Source organism: Typopeltis vanoorti, chromosome 3 (assembly GCF_054136105.1).
Source record: "Typopeltis vanoorti isolate ZY-2024b chromosome 3, IOZ_Tvanoo_1.0, whole genome shotgun sequence".
NCBI lineage: Eukaryota > Metazoa > Arthropoda > Arachnida > Uropygi > Thelyphonidae > Typopeltis > Typopeltis vanoorti.
Window position 1 is genome coordinate 15,093,120 of NC_143551.1, and position 16,591 is coordinate 15,109,710.

At 39.2% G+C, this 16,591-nt stretch overlaps 1 protein-coding gene across 1 annotated transcript in view; it reads right to left on the bottom strand.

Moving 5' to 3' along the window:
* Nucleotides 1–11,039: 11,039 nt before the first annotated feature.
* LOC150107939 (tolloid-like protein 2) overlaps nucleotides 11,040–16,591 on the bottom strand; it is a 29,207-nt gene continuing 23,655 nt past the window's right edge. Inside the window, exon 2 of the mRNA XM_090415468.1 lies at nucleotides 11,040–14,856. Within this exon, the coding sequence (XP_090271594.1) occupies nucleotides 12,437–14,856 (2,420 nt within the window). The 3' untranslated portion in view covers nucleotides 11,040–12,436. The remainder of the gene's footprint in view (nucleotides 14,857–16,591) is intronic.

The window sequence follows — 16,591 nt, forward strand, 5'->3', positions numbered from 1 at the left end:
TGAATATCCAAGTAAGCTATTACATTGACTTTTTCTATTTCCGCAAAGCTACAATTTGAATTTGTGCTGCAATTCCAATCATTCAAAATGAATTGTTCATTTTGTCTGTTGTATTTTGCAAGTTAAAATTTACATTTTTAGTTTCTGAGACATTCAGAGTGAGTTTATTTGTCTGGAACCAATTTGTTACTTATAAAAGATCAGCGTTCACTATGGTTTGCATTTGTTCGGGTGTCCTTAAAGAAAATCAGGACTGTATCATCTGCAGAAGCATTAATTTTGCTGTTTAGTTTAAAATTGCAGAAATCATTGATATAAATATTAAATAAAATTGGCCCTATGACAGTACTATTTAGGATGTATATTAACATTTATCGAGTGGTATCAATTTTGGTTTCGGTCAAACCATTTGTAGTGTCTAAATGATGCATAAGAAAATTATTTACATAAGACAGGATCGTTGATATGCCATAATCCTGCTGTAGGTTCAATTGTTGCGATAATCGAATGAGCTGCTAGCTCCCAACAACGCTGTTACAAATGTGGCTTTTTATCTTGATTGTCTGCAATCAGGTCATTATTTTAGCTTGAGGTACTCTCACGCTTTCATGACTACGTACTGCACAAATAAAAGGTAATTTAACATTTCAGTATCATTTCGAAATCCAAATCGGTACATAGAAGTAAATAAACATCTCATGGGTGTATGGCTGGTTATTTAGCCATGAAAAATAGGGTAGATGGTTAACTCGCAATAGTGCAATGGCAACGCATTATTGTAGAGGAGGAGGGTTGCGCCGAGCCTCGTGCATTAGGAGAATTTCTAATAAAAGTGACGGGAAGCATGTTATCCATATACAAAATTATGGAAGTGTATTTAAAAAAAAAAAAAAAAACTGCAAATAAATGAACACCAGTAAAGAAAAAAATCAAAGATATATTCTTAAATACTTCAGAAAAAGCTTTATTAAAAGATGGAATAAATTACCATAAATCCCGTACCCCTTTTTATTCCAGGAAGTTGGGAGATACTTTGCTGCGTTGATTAATTGAAAAGTAGTAATTTTTACATCGTGTGGAGATTAGTTCGATCTCTAACCGGCATGCGTAAATGAATATGACAAAAGAAGTCAACAGACAACTGCTGCCACCTGGTGTTCCAAATCCTAACTTACACTTGGTGTATGAATATCGTGTTAGTTCTAGGATAGGTTTTATCTTTGAGTTGTAGGGGTTAAAACCAGAGTTTTTCATACAGGAAAAATATTACACCACTGCAACAAAGATTGTCCAACTCGGGTTTCGAGTAAAATAACATTCCTGTAGTCGTTGACAAGAATTGAAACTATAATAGTCTTTCTTTTTCCAATTTGGCTTTATTACGTCACCAACAGATTGCTTTTTATTGTTGGATCACAAAAGATTCGTATCGCGGTGTACATTTGCAACGTTTTTCTTTAAAAAAAAAGAATGATCAAAAAAGAATCTTTCTTTTCTGAATAATCATTTCCATATTCATTACAATGTAATCAGAGCAATGGAATACCACGTTGCGCCATCTTTCGGGAAAACGTCAAGACTCTAAATCGATCATCGAAATGGATGAAGATAAAATCTTTACAAAGCGCTATTTAATGCAATGGAAAACGTCTGCATAAAATTCCACTAAATGGCACGAGCGAAAGAGTAATGTTGGTCAAAGATGAGTAATATGCACGCTGGGAGAAGTTATGGAAGCGTCTATTTGCATTTAGATACATAATGCGGAGAAAAACCATTAATTGAAGCAGAAGCGGAGAAAACATTAGAAGATTGAATGCAGCTTCGTGTTTGCAGGTGTTTCCATAGAAATAATTTTCATTCAGTATGTTTTGGATAAGTAAGAATGACACTCAAACCGTTGCTGCTGCTTATACACTGCTTTCGCAGTATTATCGAGATATGTTTAAGAGCATTGATCTCTCTCTCGTGAGGAGTAATAACTCGTGTAATTGGAGGCTTTCCAATCACACTCGAATTCTTCAAACCCATCTCAGTCTGTTATATAGTTTTTCTTTTATTATTTCTTCCCCTGGTCTGATTTATCCTCCAACCGTAACTTAGTCGAGTAGGAAAATACGTGATGATTCAGTGGTCAACGGGGTGTCATGAAAATTCATCGAAAAAAACAGTTAATCGAAAGGCAATTCATCGAATGAACAATTCGTCGAAAATGCAATTCACTGAAAATTTTAATTAAAATGTCATTAAATTGAATCCAGCCAAAGCGGAATTGCTAACATCATTTCGGAACTTTTTTTCGAACATGTTATGATAAAAGTTGCCGGCCTGGTTAGCCGAGTGGTCAACGTATCCGTTCTTCTCCAGTCAAAAGGTTGCGGGTTCGAATCCCGTCGTGGGCATGGATGTTTGTGATTGTCTGTAAAAATACTAGTGATGGCGGTGCTGTAAATGAAGATGGTAGTTGGTGGACTGATTAGTGTAGAGTAGGTGCCCTCCCTCGATGAGTCCTTGGACTCCCTGGAGGTGTATAATAGTAAAAAGTGATCCATTTAGAACAAAAACTGAACCCTGCAGGCAGCTTCTTGTACCGACAACTTCTACTAGTTCTGCTAAGTCAGAGAGTTTTTGTAATACATAATTTGGACACGTGATTTCTTTGTTGCTCCCAATATAGCTGAACTCTTCGACGCTTGACCGCACAAAGAAAGACTTGGGATTCAAATCTAGTCGCCGACTAGACGAATATTTTTCTATGCCTTTTCTCAACCGGTTTAGTCGATCCCGAGTTAGTCGATCTCTGGCATGGGCAAGCGGGTTGTTTCTCCCGGAAACTCGGATTTTTTAATCCGAGTTCCGTAAACTCAGGAAAATCGGCCGTCGAATCCACACTATCCTCAGACATCAAAAATATTCTGTTAGGGACCACGAGATGACGCCACTTGCTAGCTGCCTTCTTCACTGCGTGCCGATTAATTAGTGATAATTAATCGGCAATTAATTAGTGCCATCTGTCTCTGATTGGGTACCAGTGGAGATTGAACTGCCCACTCAGTCTCCAAAAGCTAGATAGGGCTTAAAAACAGCCTCGCCCGTTCCCTATTCGGGAAAAAAGGGCGTTAGCTGATTATTATTATTATTATTATCATAGACAAACAGTAGTAGACATAACAGAGAATTTCTGTAAAGACAATACTTGGCACAGTTGCCATGACAACAGTCAAAGAGCCTTAATCACCCGATTCTGCATTCTAGCTTCGTGTAAGGCATTGTATACGAGTCGTTTGTATTGTCGAAGCGGACTCCAACTGCAATGTGCATTTGTAAACGCTTATTAACCATACAAAAAATCCTCTTTTCTGAGGAAACGTGTGTCGTATACATCGGCGAAAAAATGCTGAGTTTTGCTGTTCACTAAAAATGTAAACAAGTCCACACTGACGTTTACAGAAGTTCAACCATCTTTTTCTCCCATTCGCCTCTATTTCCCTTTGATGTTCTGTCTCCTTTCTAGTGATTTCAACTCAGTACAACATCTTTTCTCCGCTTTTAAATGAGAAAACCAAAAATGGGATCAAAATATCTACTTATAGCCTTTTTTAAATCTTCCAAAAGTGGTTTTATAATATTTCCAATTATACTACAGCAACAGTCAGATTTTATGCTTCTTTCAATTTAGCAGAAATGTGTGTAAGAATTGAGGAAATAATTCTACCGTAACGAGTCGTATATTCACGCCAATCTTTGTCTCCTGTATAGCAGCCAAATATAGGATGACCTTATATTATTAAATATTAAAAATGTGCGTGGCCATTTGTCTGAATTTTTGTCATGTGAGCTTATACTTTTGGAACCTTAGTGTATTTCACGGCACATTTCATTATCGCAATCTCATTCTATTTAGTTGCATTATCTGATGAAGATCAAAGTAAGCTGTCGAAACGTCTGTGAGAAAAAAAAAAATCAAAATGCCAACAATCTCGATTTTCTGTGCCCCCCCCCCCTTTGCATTTGGGTTTTCTTTTGTTTATTTCGTTACACTTTAAACACCTAAGTTCCATCTAGCGATTTTTTTATTTTATATTCGCAATCATTTCCGATAGCAAAAGGCATTTATCTCTATAAGTACATCTGCCTAATAGCCTTTTATTTTCTTAATCACATCACTCGAAGCCATTAGGAGAGGTTCTGCATTCCAACCACACTTAATGGATCTTCATTTCTTAATGTTTGTCTTTGCTTTGCCGTCATAGATTACATTAACAGTGTAATTCCAGATTTTCAGAAAAGAAAAAAAAATGCGTGTTCGGGTAATTTGTGTTTGGAAGCTCCTCTGCGTGTTTCTGTTGCGCGAGTGCAATGCAGAGATGTTTTGCAGTTTCCAATGAATATTTATTTAATTTTGCTGCAGGAAACTCATCGGATGATGTGCTGTAAGAACGAACTCACTAACAACGATGCAGATGAGCGCCTTCGTCGCCGAGGTTCAAACAGTTAACGAGGAGTTTTAGGACGTCGCGTACATTCGAAATATGCCAGAGGATCATTTCGCTCTCGTGTGCGAACCGATTTTAGTTCGTAAATAAACAGAGCAAAGTAAAAGTCTGCCACCCATGCATTTTAATTTTATATGCATAGAAACACACACACACACACACACACACACACACACACACATACACACACGTAATATTTATCAAGAGAATTCCATCCGTGTAGTTGCAACTGCCACCATGGATGGCGTTGCACTAGCCAATTTTCAAAAATCAGGCGAACTAACAAATTATTTTTTCTAAACAGTGCAGAGGGGTGTTAGGTTATTGATGAATGCCGTAACTTTTTCATCGAGGCAGTAATTTAGGACGAACGCGGTGCATGCAGAGATGATGTTGCAGATAGGTTCATTCGATACCTAGCACAAGCGAATAAATTGTCCATTATATCCTGATGGATGCTCCCTTAAAACTGTGAAAGCAATACGGTTAACGTTATAAATCACTAATTTTGATAAACTGTTGGGTTGGTTGGAATTATGGCTGAGGCAAGCGAGGCTGCCACGCTAGTGTACTATATCAGTTGATTACGTTGTTCAGAAACCAGTTGGTATGTTTTATGAAAGTTTCGAGTTTTCCACCTCCGCATGAGACGGAATAACTCGCCCCTCCTTATAAACTTCCTAATTCTCACACGGGTTCGCCTTCAGCTCTATCCTACAAAAGGACAAATGCCATGATTACGCCTCCTCAAAATCTGTGACGTTGATCGTGATGTACAATAGATGGCGCCACTGATTGTAATATTGATAACAATGATGACAGTGGTCTGGAACATGTTAACAAAACTAGAACAGCGCTGTAAGGTGGCAGACACTGCTTTGGAAGCATAATCAAAACAGTGAGCTACACTTTAAGCACAAGTAAACAAGGTAAAGTGATACGATCGCCTACGAATAGGAAATTATTATTCTTTCTTTTTTTTTCCCCGATATCATCTGTAACTTTAAAAAAATATAGGTTACGAGATAAAGCGTTCTCTAGGATTATGGTCGAAGCTATGAAGGCTAGCGTATTGTCTTGTTATAGTATATGTTATTTTTTCTGTATTTTCGGATGAAAAATCTGAGTTTCCAGGAGGAAAGCCGGGTTACCTCAATTTGACAATAGAAAATTAGCTTTTAGCTCTTAAGAAGGTTCTTTGTGTCTGTCCCGGAATTCGTTATTACGACACAATGGCGTATTCCAGTTTCATAAACGGTAATTTATAACCCTAGTTTAGCTAGCATGCGTGCTTAAACAGATTTTGTTTTTCTAAAATTCATAATATAGTGTGATGTACATTCATTAGCACTAAGTGTATTTACATCCTACCAATAACGTGATCATCAATGCTATGATTGCCCAATATTTCTGCTAGGTGTGGGCTCTTTAACTGGGGAAGTTAACCAGAGAAATTCTATCTTAAATTTGTGGTTCTGTTGAAAGCCATTTGTCAGTCCTATCTGCACTATGGATTCGACGTCTTGCCTGCTTTGTGAATTTTGTTTAATAGTTGTATCCCTATTCAGTAGAAATTCGTAATTTTTAATGATTTTGGAAGTGTTATGAAAACGCGGTCGTCTTGATGTTTGAATCACCTAAATACAAAACGTGCATCAGAGTGATTTGACTGTTGTTTTTCTAAGAGCGGATAAATATTACGTAAATGGGGAAAAATGCTACGATTTCTCTTATTTGAATTTCACACACGAGAGGTTGTAAAACTGATAGCACATGTGTGGTTAAGAAAGATGGAATCTATTGTTATGATTATTACTAACTAATCAATAGCGGTCTGTGGCTCCAAACAGTCGAAACCATCTTCTGCTAACACGAAATGACTAGTCTTATAAACAGATTATAACACGCATGCGCACTCAGTCACAACAACGAGTCATCTCACTGGGCCCCAGTACTGTAAGCAATTGATTCGAGGAATATACAGAGGACGTTACTCACCTTAAATCCTAGCGAATTCGTCGAATCTTAACCAAATCGAAAACCAGCGGAGTGTGGTGAAAAGTACTGTGAAACATATAGACACTGCAACTCCCCCCCTTTTCCGTTCATGGATCTTGAACCTGTACTAGCCATGGATAATGGATCCACGGCTAGTAGTTTTTTTTTATTTGCTCTTGTGTATGTTAACGAAACAATATCCACGATTTATCAGGTATACATATTTAAGAGAAGAATTTTAAATTAAAAGAAGGGCACATCACAGCCAATGATCTACACAATATAACAACGACCATTATGCCTTACAGAATATTATCCACCAATTATACGATAAACGGACATCTGCTTACAGGTAAGTATTCTCTGTCATTACATAACATGCCGAAAGGTTGTGAACCTTTACTCCGATTTTGTTAGAAATTTGGTTTCAGGATTCCATATTTCCAATTTTTTTTTTTTCACTCACCAAATTGCTTCTTCCAAAATATCATCATTCGCATTCCCATCGCTATCCAAACGCCTCATCGACACAATGCAAGCCACGTCCGACACCACACTAATCAATAGATCTTTACGGCTTTGATTTTCGCCAATCTCCGCTTAATAAACGTACAAGTTTCCAAACTAAATTAAGAGATAATAAGCGTGAGTAATGTTAAGAAGCACGAGGGGGGGTCGAGATTCTTTCAGAAAACTAAAACTCACTTATGTAAATGATTGTGAACCTTCGTCTAACCCCGAGTTAGGCCTCGCAGACGCACAATGCTTCAGCCAGCAGTCACTACATATTCATGATAATTTTGCTTCTTGAGGAGTTCATTTATCGGCGGTGTAATTATTTCTCCCTCCTGTTAGTGAGTTCGCTTAAAATCTCGCTTAAAGACCAGCGAGAGAGAGAGAGAATGAGAGAAGTTTCATTAAGTTGATTATTTACTCCAAACAAAGACTCATTGATATGGAGATGTATGGAAGGAATGATATCGGCTTGACCAAGATACGCCAGCTAACATCACCCCACCCTGACACGGCAGGGGTGTGGAAGTAATATGCAAAGATAGGAGAATCACAATTAGCTATGCAGTAAATTTAGCAAAGAGAAAAGTATGCTTACCGAATGTTGTCTGCTTCACTGCACCTAATTTAATATTTCGAGAATCCCCGTGCTCGATTCTTGCCGCCACCCGCTAGTTATGAAAAGGTAACTGTGGAAGACTGAATTATATCCCGTGGTGAGGTAATCCAGGTGGATTTAGCGTGAATAAGTCTGCCCTTTTTAATCCTTAATGTCACCTGGAAGTCTTTATTAATATATTCTGATATTAGAATCTGAAGTTTGGGCAAACTACATTATTAGAAACGGGTTTATAGCTCTACAGACTTGGAGATTCAAATACGCACGAAAGATAGTTTTTCTTGGGGGGAGGGGGGTAGATAAAAAAGGGGTGATAAGAAAGGGATATTAGACTGTCTAGACTGAAGAGGATTAAGGATGTTTTGCTATGATTTAAAATAAAAAATGTTTTAATAGAATTCACTCCTGTTAATGCAACACAAATATGAATGTGAACCTCTGGTTTTCCATGTAATCCCAATGATGCAACATCCACTGGAATTGCAAACAAGATAGAAGGGGTCCCTCTGATCGGAATACGTAAAGCTTTCAAAGCATTCTTTACTGTGTTTCAGAAATTACTTTCCTGTGGGATTTTATTAATTCCTTTATCAAGGTATAAAGGAATATACTAAACGATTCGTGTATCAATAGTCTCGTACCGAATTCACCTCTGTCCAAAAAGAAACCGAACTTTTGGAAAATAGGAGCTAGTGGCGCCACCTGTTGTGTGTTGTTGTTGTTTTTGTTGTCGAAAGCGGCAACTTTCATTAGTGTTGTGTGAACTGTTTATGACATTTGTTTCATTAGAAGCCGATTTATAGTGTCAAGAGTGACAGTGTGTTTTGACGAACGTTCGGTCGTCACGATATTCATGCCGTACGCGACGAATTTTCGCTATCAGTCGCTTCTAAACTTCGAGATAAAACTCGCCACTGACTGTTTGGCCAGGCGGAACGAATTCTTTGTGGATAATGCCCTTGGAATCGTAGAAACAAATCAGCATTGTCTTTACTTTTGACTTCTCCAAGAGACTTTTTTTTTCGGATGCCCCCCCTCTTCTGGTGGTCTCCGCTCAGCACTCTGTTTCGGGTCATACTCAAACCACCACGTTTCGTCACCAGTAACGATCGTTTCAAGGAAGTTTGAGTCCTTACGAGCGGTTTTAACGAGGTCCTTGCAGTGTTCAATTCTCGTCAAAACACACTGTCACTCTTGACACTATAACTCGACTTCTAATGAAACAAATGTTATAAACAGTTGACACAACACTAATGAAGGTTGCCGCTTTCGACAACAAAAACACACAACAGGTGGCGCCACTAGTTTCTTCTATTTTCGAAAAGTTCGGTTTCTTTTTAGACAGAGGGTGTATACTGTATGCGTTATAGTTTATAATAGAATTAAAAACAGAGTAGTGAAAAAGATGTTTGGTTATTCCTAATATTAAATTTAAAATATTAAACAATATTTTAACAATTATCCTTAGTAATATAACAATATTTCTAATATCGATATCATTATATATATATAATGTTATATCAACCGTGGAGAGATTCCATAATAAATCCTTACAGAATGATATAAAATCTGTTTTCAGATTACATAAAAAGCACACAGTAAACTGTGGAAGTATGTCTTAAAAAGAAAACGAAATCCGCTAACGCCTTTCATTCCCCAAAAGGAGGAGTAGGTGAAGCCATTTAGCCCTAACTAATTTATGAAGACTGGTAGGCAAACTCCACCCTTAGCCATCACAGATAACTGACCCGAGACTGTCAGTGATTTCATAGTTAACCGAGAAGGAGAGTACGGCAGACAACTGTCGCCACATCGTCGCCTCTAACGTTCATATAATTGCCTAAAACATGGTGAGTTCTACGATCGGTTTTCTTGAGTTGTGGGATAAAATTCGGAGTTTTCAGAAGACAAAAATCTACCTGCCCGTGCCAAAGCTCTACTAACTCTGAAACCGACTGAAAAAGGATTGACATTATAATAGTTTTTCTTCTCGTATTGAAGCAGTATATAAGTATAAAACCATTCTCACATGGTGACAGAGGCATGAAACTAAATGGCGTTCGCTTATACTTCAAACATACAATATATACTGTATATAAGTATATAAGTAAATATATAATAAGTAAATGGCAGATAGAAATCATCTCGGATACACACAAGTACGTATCAATTATCAATTATACTGAGTATCCATCCTCAGTATAATTATTACCTTTCATAGTACTCAGTGAGGCAACTGTATTTACACATAAATATTCTCACACTTCCCCGCACTGAAGGACAAGAAAGACATTTAAGGTTAATGAATGCAGAATTCACATATTTATCATATACAAATAGGAAAAAGGTGTATAATTTTATTATTAAAATATGCTGGATTAGAGAGATATATAGATATGTTTTTCAGTGGATTATAAAGCAAATTATACTTGACGAGAAATTATATTCATATTTAATATTTTCTCCAAGTGTAAGCAAACACAGTTTGCGCTTGAAATATCTCCACAAGGTTACTTTGTCTTGTGAAGATACTTAGTGTTTTAGTAGAAAAATTCAGAAAACGCAGATTATGTATTTTACATGTTAAGAATGATTGATTATTGCTGATAAAATATCAATTTAAAACGACAGTGAAATGTGATTTTATTGATTCGCAGTACACAAAGTATTCCATGATATAAATAAAATATCCACACTTAGATCAACGTCATACAGACACATAGATAAGAAACAAATAATAATAATAATAAAAAACATCATATGGTACAATAGTTATTAACAAATATCACTAGTTTAGTATATTAAAAAAAAAAACAGAGGACAGTTTGATTTCGTGTGGATTCAAAGCTAAAAGCGTTGGTTGCTGTGGCAAAGCGTCAATGAAGAATACAACACTTAACAATGGCTTGAAGAAGATTTCAAATACATTGTTGGTCATGTTGGTAATGAGGTATGAGAGTTTCAGCTTTACAATGTCCTTCTAAGCGTTTATTTCGTACAAATTTAATATCGTTGGTCCTTCAAATGCACCACGTCCGACAATAAAAAATCATCATAATAATAACTTTATTATCGGACTTCGTATTTTATTCAATTATACTAATAAAAAACTGAAAAGCGTTTATTAAAATGAAGGATATTATAGATCTAGCTATATTTTATAGACAAATATAAAATAATCATTTGAAAAAATGTAAAAAAAAAATTAATATTAATAAAAGGGGATTAATATTAATATTAATATTAATAAATATTAATAATATTTTATATTAATAAAAATATTAATAAAATATTAATACGGGTCCGTTTATGTCTTTTAGCTTATGTTTTAAAAATAGCGCAAATCCTCCATGCTATACACGTCTATACCGCCTGATAGAGGATTATAAGCTTCGATGCTAAGGTCCTCCTAAACTAAAATTTGAGAGATTTTTTATTTTTTTTCAATATTTTGCTATAAAATATAGCCGGATCCATAATATTCTCCATTATATCGTCTTAATTATTACAAAATGAAGCTCTCTGGCTTTATAATTTAGTAATTGAAAAGATTTTTTTTTTAAATCAATACTTCATTGATATAAATATTGACTTAAAATAATTTCGTTACTCTGACAAAAAATAAAAACTGTCCTCATCAAACCCTCCATTCTATACACGTCTATACCGCCTGATAGAGGATTATAAGGCAAACTCATAAACCTGGAAAAGCATTAATAATATTTCCCTCTTATGCACTAAGCCTCTAATTACATTTCCATTGGTTATTTGTATTTACAGATGCTGATTTATACAATAGTTTATACATTTATAATAGATTATTCGGTGGATCTGTTTTGTCTAATGAAATATCTACTCCATTCACCTCTTCGAGTGTATTTGTGATATATAGTTTACAAAACGAGAAAAAAAAACGTAAATAAATAAATATTTTTAATTTGAATAATTCCACTTTGTTTTGGCAAAATTCTAAAAGTAATCCTATATTAAAATATAACAGATTTTATATTTGATAAAAGCTAGGAGTACAATTTGGCAAACTAAAGTGGATTTTTAGATAACTTACTTAGAAAATAAACACCAGTTTTTATTCGGCATATTGCTAAAATTAAAGATTTTTATATTTGGAAAAATGCCAAAACAAAGTAGTTTTCATGTCATTTATCGGCAAAATAAAACTCTTTTTATTGGCATATTGCCAAAACAATTGATTTCCTTTAGCGTTTGCCAAATATTATGTTCATTTTGCAGTACAAACCTGTTTTGATTAAATATGAATTGTAGTCAGATCCTCTTCTTATCAAAAACTACCATTAAAATCTGTTCCATTCGTTAGGCTGGCCTAGTATCATAACAGTATTGCAGTCAATAATATTGTTTGTTACCAAGGTTCTTCGATTGCGTGTGTCTCATTAAATGCAGCGGACATCGAGGATCTCAAGCGAATAGAACTCGAAATAGAAACGTTTTGCAAGGGATTAAAATCACACCGGATACAGTTTCCCTTTATTACTGAGAGACTAGCTTTGTCTATAGTCTTCATAAAGAAAAGCGGTGATATCATTTGTCACCACTACTTTGTCGAGATGTATTCATTAGTCGCAAAAGGGTTTATGGACATTCGGAAAGAAGTCGTGAGTAATACGGAGCTATTGATCCGAATTTCTCTTCTCAGTTTGCATTTTCTCTGTGTGTTTTGTGTGATCCCATTCCTTGAATATAGATGGCGCTCGTGTCTTCCGACTCTTTATAAGTGGGTGCAATTGTACTGGGGCACAGCTGGTAGAACCAACTGATTATCCGTGTGTCGTCAGAAACGCTGGCGTCCCGCGTGACACCTACGGCATAGGGTGAAGGTCAGGCAGAGGGTAATGCAGGCACAGATTCCCAGGCCGAATCCGATGATCCACCAGTAGAGTTTGAAACTGTCCTGCTGAGTCAAGCACAGACTCGGATCTTCGTCGGCCAGTTTGGCCTCGCCGTACTTGTCGCTCTGATTCGGACAGTTTGTGACGCCGTTACACACGAGCTCCTTGGTCAGGCAGGCCATGGAGGTGGTGCACAGAAAATCGCAGTCCTTCCCCAGAGACACCAGCGTGTTGGGAGTGGAATGCGATGGTGGCAGCATCCTCAGTTGAGTCCACCACAGGCTGAAGTTGGTCATCGCGGCGTCCGATGAGCGGAAAGTGACCACGACATCCGAATCGAGGATGTCTTCCTTGTGAAGAATCATCTCGTGCTCCGTGGTGATGGGACACAGCGACACCTGGTTGATGGTGAGGTAGTCTGTTGAGCAGTTGGTCTGACCATGATAGCCATGGAGACGAAAAGCGATGTCCATCCGATGGAACACGGGGATCTTCCACGTGCAGTGCAGAGGGGTGGAGCAGCCGTTGGGACACACGGGACCGATGCCAGTGGGAGGAGGAAAGGCCACCACACCCTGGAGATCCAGTTCCATCCTCTCCTGCCCACAGCGGGATTCAGTGTAGAAGTTGAAGTTCACCTCCAGCAGCTGTTTGTCTTTCTGCACGAGAGGGCCGACCAGTTTCATTTCAGACGGTTGCTCGACGTGCAAGGTCATGTGAAAGGTTGGCCCTAGGGAGGACGAGAAATGAACTCGTTGGCGACCAACCTTACACAGACAGGTCGGAAAGCGAGAGAGAAGTCCCGCACGGAGTTCCATGAAGATGGGTTCGCTCTTGCACTCTTCGCAGTTCTCCGTCTGCTTTTGGAAGAGCGAAAACACGGTCAAATTGGCGCGTCCCTGAGGGAGGGCGCTGGCGTCAAAGGAGTAGTTGCAAGTCTGGGGCTGACTGTTGCTGCTAAAATTAAACTCCTGGAAAGACACTGCGAACGACCCGGCGAGACCTGCATCGGGGGTGAAGTGGCGGCCACAGCTGTGAAGGCTCAGGTGATTTCTGTGCGAGGCTATGTTGACAGGCTTAACCTCGAACCCATAGCTCAGAGAGGATCCATCCAGGAAGCCCATCTTTCCAAGGAACTCAATGAACATCACCGGCCCTGTGGTTTCGTACACAGAACGCGGCTGCTCCGTCCGAGGTTGGTTGATATCGCAGAGCTTTGAGATGATCTTGGCGGGATCGGCGTCGGCGGAATCGTACAGCTTCAGCGACTCCTCACACAAGGTAAAGCGTTCCATCCGGAACCAGACGAATTCCAGTCGGATGATTTCGTCTTCGCCGGCTGTGAAACGATAGAAGCACGTCGTGTTCACCGGATACCAGGAGCGGATGTTGGAGAACATGCTTGGCTGGTTTTCTCGTAGGTGGCGCTCTATGGAGCAGCTACCATTCCTCAGCTGCAACGGCTCGGATTCGGTCGCTCCATAGATGCTGTCGGCTTTGAAGTGAAAGCCATTGTTAAGCAGCGGACCGGCGGGAGAAGACACGAATTCCATCAACATTTCTGGCCCGGACGCGATTATGTTGGACTTGAGGCGACCCTTCCCGCACAGAGTCACGATGATGGGACTTTCCTGAGTGGGACCGTCGTAGACGCGGACATAATCAAAGGGACAGTCCTCGGTCTGCTTGGTGATTGGTCTCGGGAAACACATGAGCAAATTGTCGCAGCGTAAGCCGTCAAGGTCGAAGTTCGTCAGGTCCAAACCCACCAGACCTTGGCTGACCACTAGGTGATACTTACAGTGCAGGTTGCGTGGGTAGATGCCCGGATAGCCCGGAGACTGCACGAAACATCTTCCGGGCGAACAGTCCTGAAAAGTTCTCTCGCAGTAGCTGCCGAACACCGGTGTCCCTCGACGATGAGGGTACAGTTGCGCGTATTGTCCGTAGCGCGCGTGCACTTCCCTCTGTTGCTCCACATTGGCGTCGAACTGTAGGGACGAGTCGTAGTTGTAGCGATCCACGTGCAGGACGATTTTCACGTAAGGAGTTTCTGATATGAACGTCTTGGGAGAGTCGATCTCCCCGCAGTAGAAACCAGGATTGTCCTTGTTGCTATGGTTACTGTCTCTGTAGCCGTCGATGATCTGTACATAACCCCCTACGCACCGAGTCCGATCTTCGTTCGGTTCTCCGACTCGCATGCGGGTGAAACGGACAAACACCACCCAGTCGTCTCTGGCAGGACGAACCCGGATTCTGTAGGTACAGTGGAGAGGTCGGTCTCGGTTCTTGTCGGTGACGGGAGGGCTGGAGATGGCTTGGTAGATATCCACGGTTCTATTGCATCGGTCTCGTTCGCCTGCGGAAAAACAACAACAAAAAAAGGTTTAGTCATTACCACCCACTCGAAACCAATTCCCCTATTTAATAATAATTAAAAAAACTCTTTAATTAACCTCCGGATGTAACGCAGAAAGAAAGGCAGGCGAAATTTAATGCGAGGTTCAAGTGCGCCATTCACTTGGCATGGAGACGTATCTCAGGGCTATAAGAGCAAAAACACGCAGTCGTCTTTCGACTATCGCAGGCTTCCTCTAATAACCCTGTGACCGGGCGAATACTCGAACAATATTAAAAACGAGGGCCCCTAAGGGGCAATACAAAGAACGCTTAACAAATAAAAGTTGGATGAAGATTAGCAGCCCTCTCATTAGCGGTACAAAACTAATTACCAGCCACTCAGTTAATCAACTCAGAGGTCGCCTACACAAGGACACGCAGCTAATTGGTTTCTTATGAGTCTCAAGTGGGCCCTCTAACATTACACAATAGGAGGATTTTTATCACAAGTGTTAGTGGCTGACTTGGATGGATCTATCTTTTCGGCATGGGGACGAAAATTATTCCAAGGGAATTCTCTGCATTCATAGCAATAATATCATTGTTTGACGACAGATGGCGCCACCACCACACACCACCACTACTACTACTACTACGGTAATAAATCCCGAATGAAAAAAAAAAAAAAAAAATTAAATAACTAAAAAAAAAAAAAAAAAAGGAAAAAATACGACATGATGATTCTTACAGTCCAATGAAGAAAGTTAGACTTATTCTTAAATGCAGAGATGCGCTAGCAAAAGAGATATAGAAAGGAGAACCCCAAAAAAATTGAAAGTATGCGGGCAAAAAAAACCTATTTTAGATAAGAAGAGTTCGTCTATGGCAGCCGATGATTGATGGACTCTTTCAGCCCATTCTGTACAGATTAAAAACGGGGTTGGTCCCCCCCAGTACGTAACCATCAGCGATCCTCGTTGCAGCCCGATTTGGAGGAAAAGAAAATGTTGCGTTTCAGGACTTCCAAATGATCTCCGTCCGGTTTAACTCGTAAGAATAGATCGAGTTCGTGTTTGCGCGCGGAAGAAATCCTTGAAAAACCTCCTGTCGGAGAGTTCTAGATCCCCCTTAACCGACAGAGATATTCCCGACTGGATTTCGTACGTTTTATTAGGACGATTCTTGTTATTCTGCAGATGGACTGTACTGTTGGAGCCTACGAGAGATTTTGCTAACTCTTTCTACCAGATACGTTGTCCCAGGCGGCTACCGTATTTTATATTGTTCATATTACAGATTTCCTTGGGGACGTGGCTATTCTTATCCTTTATCTACGGTGCTGATAGTGTGCAAAATGTTTTCATAAGTTTTTTTAAACTCTTTCTTCCTTTTAAGTTTCGGCTAGAGAGTAGTGAATCCTTCGTTCCATTTTACCCCCCTTCCTATGATTACAAAGATTATCGGCAGACTGTGGTGTAGCTTACTTTTCTGAGCTTCAGAAAATGAACGCCTATCGTCAGATTTTGAAGGGTAAAAAAAGGATAGAAAGAGAACGTGTCGGGTAAATGGCCACATGAAGCAGCGTTAAAGAAGACTGCTGTCACAAGCGACGAGAGGATCAACCTAATAAGGGATTACGAAGGCGATGGAGATTAGAAAGATGATTGAATGATGGGTTCGTTTTATTTTTCACGGGGATGCGTCACTATTCAAAGAGGTGCCGAGCATCTTGTGCAACACACATGGCTATAGAA